The sequence below is a fragment of the Archocentrus centrarchus genome, unplaced genomic scaffold (genome assembly GCF_007364275.1).
Source record: "Archocentrus centrarchus isolate MPI-CPG fArcCen1 unplaced genomic scaffold, fArcCen1 scaffold_179_ctg1, whole genome shotgun sequence".
Taxonomy (NCBI): domain Eukaryota; kingdom Metazoa; phylum Chordata; class Actinopteri; order Cichliformes; family Cichlidae; genus Archocentrus; species Archocentrus centrarchus.
Genome location: NW_022060224.1, coordinates 1 through 10,905, shown reverse-complemented (window position 1 = coordinate 10,905; position 10,905 = coordinate 1). Strand labels below are relative to the sequence as shown.

General features: G+C 40.3%; 2 protein-coding genes and 1 long non-coding RNA gene across 3 annotated transcripts; all 3 read left to right on the top strand.

The window, feature by feature from the left end:
* The first annotated feature begins 3,865 nt into the window (after positions 1 to 3,865).
* On the top strand, positions 3,866 to 4,365 carry LOC115775540 (uncharacterized). Its single transcript, XR_004019335.1, has 3 exons — positions 3,866 to 3,919; positions 4,120 to 4,229; positions 4,307 to 4,365. It is a non-coding gene; the product is annotated as an uncharacterized LOC115775540 (long non-coding RNA).
* LOC115775539 (uncharacterized) lies at positions 4,121 to 6,779 on the top strand. Its single transcript, XM_030723049.1, has 12 exons — positions 4,121 to 4,229; positions 4,307 to 4,410; positions 4,503 to 4,775; positions 4,867 to 4,960; positions 5,063 to 5,130; positions 5,223 to 5,447; positions 5,680 to 5,811; positions 5,907 to 5,960; positions 6,044 to 6,115; positions 6,264 to 6,392; positions 6,477 to 6,542; positions 6,627 to 6,779. Exons 1-12 carry the CDS (start codon positions 4,121 to 4,123, stop codon positions 6,777 to 6,779), a joined length of 1,479 nt encoding a protein of 492 aa, XP_030578909.1.
* Positions 6,780 to 6,937: 158 nt separating this feature from the next.
* On the top strand, positions 6,938 to 10,897 carry LOC115775538 (uncharacterized; the record flags this gene model as incomplete). Its single annotated transcript, XM_030723048.1, has 4 exons — positions 6,938 to 6,999; positions 7,148 to 7,222; positions 7,311 to 9,892; positions 10,054 to 10,897. Coding segments are annotated over exons 2-4 (3,501 nt in total), but the record flags the coding sequence as incomplete, so codon positions are not given.
* Between the last annotated feature and the right edge of the window lie 8 nt (positions 10,898 to 10,905).

Below are 10,905 nucleotides of genomic sequence, written 5' to 3'. Positions count from 1 at the left end.
TTTTAGTAGTTTTCGCTGTTTAAAGTATTTGTAAATAAATGTGTTTATTCATTTTCTTGTTTCATTTTCATTCTGTTTTTCATTATAATTTAAACTGTTACATTTTCATATGTTTTCATATTTAATGGTTAGATGCAAAATAAATAATTACCATTAGGTAAGTGTTTTAGTGAAAGTGAATAATTATATATTTCCCACATCTGGAAGACTTAAGATACAAAAGTGAATCAGAAATATTTTGTTATGAAATTCCTCAATCACATAACCAAACTTTAAATAATAGGACAGCCAAGTATTCTAGAAAAATATATGTAAGAATATGATATTCACAACATATAACCACTTGTGTTTGGGGAATGAATAGAAGGAGCTCTGTTAAGTAAGGTTGGGTGTGGCTGAGGAGCAAAGACAGGGGTAATGTATTGTACTAGTGTATTGATAAATGTATTGGTGTAGTGTTGTAATGGTTGAGAAATTATGTATCATATATAGTTTCAATTATACATAATGTGTAATGGGATTTGTAAGCTAAATTGTGATTAATATAGGATTTCATTTTTCAAAATACATTTAGTGGATGAGGTTTTATAAATAGTTACATCCTCAGAAGAAGAATTTTCCTTATTATTTTTGTTTTTTTGCACCTAGCTTATTTGTTTATTTTACAGTATAGTAGGTTATTTAAATGTTTTTAGAGGTTAGAATTAGAATGAGATACTTAGATATAGATAGATCGTTAGAATGAGAACATCGCCATCACTATGGCAATGTCTTTTTTTTTTTTTTATCAGAGTGAGATACAGTGACAAAGTGTCTGCTTCCTTTAAAATGACATTAAAACGAAAAAATTAACTTATATACTGTCAAAGGTTTTGCCTATGAATATTTTAGTCTATAATTTTACCTTTGTTCAATGCCAATTTTAAGTATTGAGAAATATATATTATATTATATTATATTATATTATATTATATTACACTATATTATATATTTTAAAAATCACATTTAAATCAGTTTCTCCTCTGTGCCAGTGTTTGCTCCGTAGCTGTCAGCATTCGATTGGTGCATTGGCCTCAGTCCACCCCCTGTATCTGTGATTGGTTCAATTGACATTTTGAAAGATAGGACATCCCGAGATTATAAATATGGGTGTCCTCCTCCTCCTCTTTCCCTTTGCTTTGCAAAGACCCAGGCCAGACACTACTAGACTGTACTTCGGTGCTTTCGCTCGGTATCTGGACTGTTTTTCGCAGTAGAGAGAAGAGTTTGGTGATTTCCAGACCATCCTCAGAGTGATTCATTCACAGCTTGCAGCGCGTGAATTCGGGTAAGTTTTATCTCCTTTTTATGTTCTTACTCTTGTGTAGTAGTGGGTATGGTAATGCTAGCAAAATGTATTTCTTAGTTTTTTAAATAGCACTAAAAAATCAAGCTGAATCGAGGGACCTGTGCTCATAATAGCGGATGTTAGAGATTCTAGTTAATCCTGTACATAACTCCTCTGTGTACCTTTTTAACCGGCTAGGAAATGCCTGTAAGGCTAGCTAGTTAGCATGCTAATATCGCTAGTAGCATGCTAATATCGCTAGTAACATGTATCAGGTGTCTGTGTGTTTCCATTGGGGGGGGGGTACCGCAGCCATGCGCAGAAATTATTTTTATAATCTGCATTTAATGTGTTTAACAGCTGTGCAAATCATATGATAAATTACAGAGACATGGCGCTGATTAGGCGCCCCTGTGCGCCTTCACCACCCCGCCTCCTGTCGACACACACACACACACACACATAAGCGGTGCTCCAGCGCGCGCTCCATCGCGTCCGTTGTTATTTGAATATTGCTATCATCTGAGGGCAGGTAGCTAAAGATGGATCGGCAAAAAAGAAAGCTCTCCGAGACAGAAAACTGAGGGAGAAGAGGGATACAAATGTTGGGATGAAAAAAAGCTTTTCAAAGTGGTTTAAACAGAGTCTGTAAGTTATTAAAAATGTCTGTATACGCCTCAGTGTTTGGCTTTCTGACATTAGCTCCATGCCTTTCATGTAAGCACTCCCCATGTGTGCTTTTCCTACGTGGGTGATGTGTATGTGTGCACACTCAGTTCTGTCCATAAGCACATTTTTAAACAGTTAGATAAATCTGCAAGCATGCATAGATACTTGTTATTGAAAAGCTTTAAAGTATTATGCAAATCAGTGGTATACACACAGTCATCAGTTACAAGTTACCCAGCGCATTTCAGTGTATTTCCTTTCTTTAAACTGAATCTTTTTTTTTTAATAAAATTAACAGTTGAACTGGTGGGATGATTTTTAAAAAAAAGAGCATCCTTCTGTACTTGTAGATGAATTGGAGGTTCATTTGAGTGGATTGCCTATCCCAGCTTATTTAATACTTTAACTGTAATATATGTCAGGATGATTTTTGACAGGCAATTTAATCTCTAGCTTGCTCACCTGTCTGTCTCTCTCTCTTTCTGTGTGTGTGGCACCTCATCTCTCTCTCTCTCTCTGTCTCTCTCTCTCTCTCTGTCTCTCTCTCTCTGTCTCTCTCTCTCTCTCTGTGTCTCTGTCTCTCTCTCTCTCTCTGTGTCTCTGTCTCTCTGTCTCTCTCTCTTTGTCTGTCTCTCTGTCTCTCTCTCTCTGTCTCTCTCTCTCTGTGTCTCTCTGTCTCTCTCTCTCTGTCTCTCTCTCTCTGTGTCTCTCTGGCTGTGTGTGTGTGTGTCTCGCTCTCTCTCTCTCTCGCTGTCTCTCTCTCTGTCTCTCTCTCTGTGTGTCTCTGTCTCTCTCTCTCTCTCTGTCTCTCTGTCTCTCTCTCTCTCTGTGTCTCTGTCTCTCTCTGTGTCTCTGTCTCTCTCTCTCTCTCTTTGTCTCTGTCTCTCTCTCTCTGTCTCTCTCTCTCTGTGTCTGTCTCTCTCTCTCTGTCTCTCTCTCTGTCTCTCTCTCTCTGTCTCTCTCTCTGTGTCTCTCTGGCTGTGTGTGTGTGTGTGTCTCGCTCTCTCTCTCTCTCGCTGTGTGTGTGTGTGTGTCTCTCTCTCTCTCGTCGTGTGTGTGTGTGTGTGTCTCTCTCTCTCTCGTCGTGTGTGTGTGTCTCTCTCTCTCTCTCGTCGTGTGTGTCTGTCTCTCTTTCTCTCTTTCACACACACACACACACACAGTGTCTCTCTTGAGAGTTAGCTCTCACCTTTTAATGTGTTAGAAATAGTCCTGGTTCATTATTGTTTGGTAAACTGATTTTGATGAAATATCGTGTTTTAGCTCAGCTTTTATTAATTTATCCTGACGTCTGCATGTGTCACCCATGGTTAATTAAAGGACCAATTAAAAGTGGGAAATCTAACAATTATAGTTGTGATATATTTTAGCGTTTCTGTATTTTATGGGAAACCTTAATGAGTTTGAGTGTGTCTTCATCAGCACAGCCACCAGTACTAGCTGACTAATGTTGTACTTGGTGGTACATAGTGCACATAAGTCAAAATTGCTGCATGGATCTGCTGGGAAAAGTCCAGGATAAGGCACTTGTGAAAAAGCAGTTGGCTGAAACCCTGGGTGACTTGTAACTGACTTGTATTATCAGTGATTTTAAGCAAAACTTTAAGGCTTTTCAACCATTAATATCTCTGCATGCGTCCCAATTTATTTATACATTTTTTGTGTACATTTGAATGTAATTACAGGTTCCTTTGGATACACTGTATTAAATGATTTTAGCTTTTATACTACAGTCTAACTACAGTCTAACTTTAATCCTGCTCGACAAAGTATAACAATTTATTTCTCTACCTTTTTAATGTTCTGACAATAGTTTAATTGTTTGTTTGTCTGTTTGTGCTAAGAGAGCAAATCTTCAGACAGACACAGCCTGCACCGTCTTCAAGACTCCCCTTTAAGCTTCGTCTGCTAGGAGATAGCAAGGTCAGTCTTAACATTCATAAATGAAAATGTTTCAGAATAATTTTTATATGAAAAGTGTATCCCCTTGGGTTACTGCTATTGGGTTTTGCCGAATGGAATGCTTATATTTTTTAGTTTTAATGTAGATGATATAGTAGGCTTGAATTATTGGAATGTCAGTTTGGAGCATCATTTTGAACCAGGTTTGTCTGTGCTTTCAGAATGCCGCGAGGGAAGTCTCATCGCCGCTCCCAGGCGATGAAGCGGAGAGTGGCAGAGCAGCTTGCTGTTCCTGTGCGCTCTCTGCTGGCTAGGGAGGACGTCCCCACACGTATGTATCTGTTCTGTTTGTGAACACTGAATTGAAATTGTTACTGAGTTTTCAAAGTCTCATGTCTGTCTTTCAAGGGCGTGGCACCGGTTACCGTCACCGTGTGGGGCAATGGCGAATCTCCCCCTTCACCGGGAAGAGCCACAAGTTGGTCATCCCGCCAGAGTCTCCCAAGAAGAAGGTACAATGGCTGTTCAACAGTTAAAGAATAATATAGGGAGAAAATATGAGAAGCACAGTGTGATTAACATCCAAAATTATGCCATTTCTCAGTTTGTATTTGTTGTTGGAGACTCCCATCTGCGCCACTTTGCGGATGGATTGGTGGCACTGCCAGAGGGTTGCCTGTCCTTCGGCATCAGTTCCACCCCGGGCGCTTGTGCCTCAGAGCTGGAGAAGGAGTTCATTCGCACCCAGCTAGATCGGACTCCTTCTCTGGTGGTGGTGCTCGCTCCCTCCAACAACCTGACTGCCAGCAGAACAGTCACAGAGGCTGCGTCCGACTTCGGTCGGTATCTTGCTACAGTCTGCAGCCGCTGGCAGAAGGTATTATCAATTTATTTTTATATATATTTTGAAAATGTTCAATTTCTGGAGACTCCCATTTGAAACTAACAATACGTGATATTGTCTTTAGGTTGTTGTCCTGGATTTTCCGCCTCGCCTCACTGTCGAGGTGGAACTGCAGACACTTTTGAGCCAGGAGTATCATCGTGTTGCAGCACGGATGAGTATGTAAACCTTAACTTCAAGATCTTCCATGAACTTCTAGTGGAAGCAATAAAACAATGTTATCCAGTGTTCTCCTAACCATAGTTATTGTTTTCCTGAAGGTGTCAAGTATTATTCTGTTGCTGAACACTTTCCAATGGACCGACTGCACCTGTGGGCTAGAGATGGGGTGAGTAACATTGCTTATTTGATTTATATCAATTCAAAAATAAGCATAAAATGCACTTAATGTAATATGTTTCTCTGTTGTCTCTTTTGCAGGTCCATCTGAGTGATACAGACGGGGGAATGGACATCCTAGGTCGACTGATTTGGACTGTCTCATTCCTACAGCTGTCTGAGGCACCACCCGCTCCAACCCCGCCCACGGTGCCTCAGAAGAACCCGCCTGTCAGAAGGGTTGCACCAAAGCTGGTCGTGACAGGCCCCGATCCTCTGCCACGGCCACACCCTTCTGAGTGGACGATTGTCGGACAGGGCAAGAAGGTGAGTGTTACACCTGGTACAAATCCTAGTCGTGCTTATTGACCACATAATTAATCAAACCCTACTGTCTCTCTATAAAAGAAGCGGCCGGGGAGCCCTACCCACTCCACTGGGGACCCCAAGAAGAGGCGGCTGCTTCGCGACCGGCAGGTTTGTTAAATGTGTATTTCATTTTTGGTTTTAGTATAGTAAAGTTTTGGGCTCATTTTAATCAATGTCTTAATTCTGTCAGGGGGATACGGTTTCCACCATCCCTCTGTGCCCTGTCCGCTTCAGTGCAGACATTTTAGAGGAGATGGACAAGGTGTCGCCATCAGACCTTGACTCTGTGGAGTCCAAGGCCAGCCTTCCCACGGGAAAGAAGGTGAGTTCTTTATCATCCAAATGGTGGAATGTTTTTTTTTTTAATATAAAACCTTTTATTATTCAGAATATTTATGTTGAATTTTTTCTTGCCAGCCGCCCCGTGTGAGAAGCCAAAAATCCTCCAGGACCCACCAGCCCAAGCAACAGGTTTGTAAAATTCTAACAGAAATGGAAATTGCAATGTTTTTCTCAGCTGTTGCAAGATGAAATGAATGAATAAAAACTCGCAGGTGGAATCAGGAGGTCTGGAGGTGAAAGCCAGATCACCTACCAGTTCTTCACCTGTGGTGGGGGCCGACCAGGTGTGTGCACTTTCAATATTTTTAATGGAATCCAGAATAAAAACTCAATCGTCTGTAATTCACCCTCAACAAGATATTATATGTTCTGTGCTCATGTTTTGGAAGCACTAGTGGCTTAAAAATAACATCAGTTTCTGTATCTTCCCAGATGGACTCGCCTACAGTCTGTCAGGCCCCACCCGTTAGAAGGGTTGCACCAAAGCTGGTCGTGACAGGCCCCGATCCTCTGCCACGGCCACACCCTTCTGAGGGCACGCTTGTCGGACAGGGCAAGAAGGTGAGATTTACACCTGGTACAAATGCAAGAGTCATGTTTATTAATGACCACATAATTAAATCCTACTGTTTTTCCCTATAAAAGAAGCGGCCCGGGAGCCCTACCCACTCCACTGGGGACCCCAAGAGGCGGCTGCTTCAAGACCGACAGGTTTGTTAAATGTGTATTTCACTTTTGTTTTAGTATTATAAAGTTTTGGGCTCATTTTAATCAATAATGTCTTAATTTTGTCAGGGGGATACAGTTTCCACCATCCCTCTGTGCCCTGTCCGCTTCAGTGCAGACATTTTGGACGAGATGGACAAGGTGTTGCTATCAACCCTTGACTCTGTGGAGTTCACTGACAGCTTTCCTGCTGGCAAGGTGAGTTCTTCAGCATCCCATTAAAATATGGAACTTACTTTAAAAGTAAAACCCTTTATTATTCATAATATTTATATATTGTATTTTTTTCTAACTGAAATGGAAATTGCAATGTTTTTCTGGGCTGTTGAAAGATAAAATGAATGAATCACAACTTTCTCAGGTGGAGGCAGGAGCCAGTATGGTGCAGGTGAAGACAGAATCACCTACCAGTCCTTCACCTGTGGTGGTGGTGCCAGACCAGGTCTGTGCAGTTTCAATATTTTTAATGAAATCCAGAATAAAAACTCAGTCAGCTGTAATTCACCCTCAACAAGATACTGTATGTTCTGTGCTCATGTTCTGGAAGCACTGGTGACTTAAAAATAACAGCAGTTTTTGTATCTGCGCAGATGGATGTTCAGGCTGTGGAGGTGACACCTGGACCACCTACCAGTGCAGCAATCCAGGACACCGTGGAGGACCAGGTTGGTGTCTTTTCATATTAAATGTAGTATCACAAGTTCCTGGCAGATTTTATCAATTTAAGATTTGTTATCCCATATCTTTTTCTAGGTGGAGGCAGGTTTTGTGGGGGTGCCACCTGCGTTGCCTACCAGTGCTGAGGTGGACGAGTGCACACCAGGAGTCTCCAAAGATAAGAACAATGCTAACCCCAGTCTTTGCATGTCTCCACAGGATAGTCAAGCATCAGTTGTCAATAGTGATGGTAACCATTCCACTACATTTAGTAAGAGTGTGAGAGGGTCATTTCATCAGGGTGATGATAGATTTAAGTATGGTGGAGTTCAGTGTATGGCTATCAGTTTGGTTAGCTTAGCAAAGCACACAATTGATAGTGTCTTTTCATGGCAGACAAAAGATGTGGACAGAGTTGTACTTTTAGGTGACAAGTTATACACAGATTTGAGAGATGGGGACATGATCAGTGGGTCAGCCAGTTATCTGTGTGTGCCTGATTTGCCCAGAAATGCATGTATTGATGGGCAGCAGTTTGAGTTTGAGTTTGGAGATTTTGTGACTGGAGACGTTGATGTTGTTGAAGGTGAATTCATTGAGGCTGGTGTCTACACTAGCTTAGAGAGTGGGCTGCAAAAGATTTTTGCAGACTATGTTACATGTCTTCTGACATTGTGTGGCAGCACTTGTGCAGTCATTTGTCAAAATGGAGAGTATGCAGTGTTTGACTGTCATGCACGCAGTGCTGATGGTATGGTCAGTGAAAAGGGAAGAAGTGTTCTGTTGTATTTTAGTTCACTTGAAGATGTGTTCAGTCACATTTGCTGCCTGGCTACTGCCCTCAGTAAGGAGCAAAAGCCTTTTGAAATAGCTGGTGTTTGTGTTAAGCAAGTCAAGGGCTCAGAAAGTGTGAGACTCACAGAGAGTACAAGTGAGGAATCTGCTTGTGTTTCAGGCCAGGAGGCAAGAAGAAAACGCAAGATTTCTTTGAGTCATTGTAAAGCAAAGAAATTAAAACAGTATGATGTAGCTCAGCTTAATTCAGATGTTGAATTTGTTGGTGAAATAGTGAACAGCAATCTGGTGTTTAGTCCTATTCGTGAGCAGGTTTGTAGGGCCTTGTGCACACAGTTGAATGTGGAGTTTGAAAAGACCAGTGTACCAGTGTCTGCACGTGTTGGTCTGTTAGGTGCACCGTGCAAAAAAGAGAGTATAGTTGCGGATGGGAACTGTTTCTTCAGAGCTATTTCTCAAGCTGTGAGTGGCACACAAAAGCATCATCGCAAAGTAAGACTTGCTATTGTTAAAGAGTTGAAAAAGAATGCTGTAACATATAGCAACATTTTGAGACCCGAGTATTCATCTGTGTCGGACTATATTGAGAAGTCTAAAATGAGAAACGTTAACAGCTGGGCTACAGAAGTCGAAATACAAGTAACTGCAGATTATTTAGGAGTTGATGTATTTACATTTTATGATGGCCGTTGGTTGAAGTACAGTTGTAATGGTAAGCTGTTTTCAAAAGACGGCATCTATTTAGAAAATTGCAGTGGAAATCATTATGAAACAGTGGTTTGTGTTCATGAGCCTGAACTGCACAGTTGTTATGGTTACTGTAAAACCAGTGCATTGTTTGACAAAGGGTACAATACTAGATCTCAAAGTAAGGATAATAGTACTTTTTCTTTCAAACACACCATGCAGCATGCTAAAGATCACACACAGGATCACACATTTTGTGCAGATACAGCAGTATTAGATACAGATGCTTCCGATGAGGTTGTGAATGACAGTCGGGTGACTTTTAGCTTTAATCCACTCTCTAGTGAAGTTGCACAAACTTTATGCTGTAAATTTAATGTTGATTTTGAAAAGCAGGCTGTCAAAGTACACTCTGTATCTGGGGATTTAGGTGGTGTTTGTAAGACAGACAAGGTTGTAGAGGATGGTAATAGTTTCTTTAGAGCTTTATCTCAGGTAATCAGTGGTTCTCAGAAAAGCCATCGTAAGATTAGGCTTGCTGTTGTTAAGTATATGGAGAATCACAGTGAAGAACACATGACATTAGTGGGAAATGAATATGCTTCTGTATCAGAGTATGTTGCAAAGTCACAGATGAAGTATGTTGGGCATTGTGCTACTGAGACAGAATTTCAGGCAGCAGCAAATGCTTTAGGTTTGGACATATTTATCTGTAATGGTGACAAATGGCAAAAATACAGCTGCATGAATACAGCATTGGCAAATGAAGGGATCTACTTAAACTGTGAAAATGGTCATTTTGAACCAGCAATTTGTGTGCAACATTTTGATAAGAATGTTTGTTTTGGTTTATGCAAAGACACACATTTGTGTACACAACAGTACATATCCAGAAGAAAAACAAAAGAAAAGGGTCATGGTACTTCTAATGTCTTTAGTACAGTAGGCAACTACTGTTTTTCTAAGTATTTAAAAAAGAAGCGATATTTTCAAAATCAGACTACATACCAGGAAAATGTGTTTCATAAGGAAAAGTTAAAGGCAAAGAGCATTAAAAAATATCAAGACCATGTACTGCATAGGCAAAAATTGAAGGAAAGTAACATCAGGAAATATAAACAAAATGTCCTCTATAGGGAAAGGTTAAAGGAAATGAGCATCAGGAAATATAAACAAAATGTCCTCCATAGGGAAAGGTTAAAGGAAATGGGCATCAGGAAATATAAACAAAATGTCCTCTATAGGGAAAGGTTAAAGGAAATGGGCATCAGGAAATATAAACAAAATGTCCTCCATAGGGAAAGGTTAAAGGAAATGAGCATCAGGAAATATAAACAAATGTCCTCCATAGGGAAAGGTTAAAGGAAATGAGCATCAGGAAATATAAACAAAATGTCCTCCATAGGGAAAGGTTAAAGGAAATGAGCATCAGGAAATATAAACAAAATGTCCTTTATAGGGAAAGGTTAAAGAAAATGAGCATCAGGAAATATAAACAAAATGTCCTTTATAGGGAAAGGTTAAAGGAAATGAGCATTAGAAAATACAGATCAAATGAGCTGCATAGGCAAAACGTAAAAGTAGTGAGTACAAGAAAGTATCATGGAAATCCAGAACACAAAAGGCGTGTTGTAGCAGGTGTCAGTTTGAAAAGGAAACAAATGAAAGAAAAGGCTGAGCAATTTGATTTTGTTATGAGTAATTTTTTGGATAAAGTAAAAGATGGGCCAGATTTTGTGTGTTGTGTCTGCCATAGGTTGTTGTTTAGACATCAGGTGCTGAATTGTGAAAAGAGCCATTATAATATGACTCAAGCTATTGCGGTGATTGCCGATAGATGTTTAACTGAAGATTATTTACATAAATGTAATGAAGACTGTGTCAGTCCGTGTCACTGGTTGGACACACCTAGAGGTAAACTGTGGATCTGTTATACGTGTCATTATAAGATTAATAAAGGTGAAGTCCCTCCTGAGTCTGCAACCAATAATTTGGAAGTTCATTATATTCCACCTGAATTGGCATGTTTGAATAGCTTAGAGCAACATTTAATTGCTTTACACATACCATTCATGAAAATGCTAGCTTTGCCTAAAGGTGGGCAAAATGGAGTACATGGACCAGTGACTTGTGTGCCAGCAAACATTGTGCAAACTACCAATGTTTTGCCCCGTTCTAGTATGGAAGGATCTTTGTTGCCTGTAAAACT

Coding starts and splice junctions, on each gene's coding strand:
- LOC115775539 (XM_030723049.1), top strand. CDS start 4,121: ATGCCGCGAGGGAAGTCTCATCGCCGCTCCCAGGCGATGAAGCGGAGA. Junction 4,776..4,866: donor TCTGCAGCCGCTGGCAGAAG/GTATTATCAATT, acceptor TATTGTCTTTAG/GTTGTTGTCCTGGATTTTCC. Junction 6,393..6,476: donor TTGTCGGACAGGGCAAGAAG/GTGAGATTTACA, acceptor TCCCTATAAAAG/AAGCGGCCCGGGAGCCCTAC.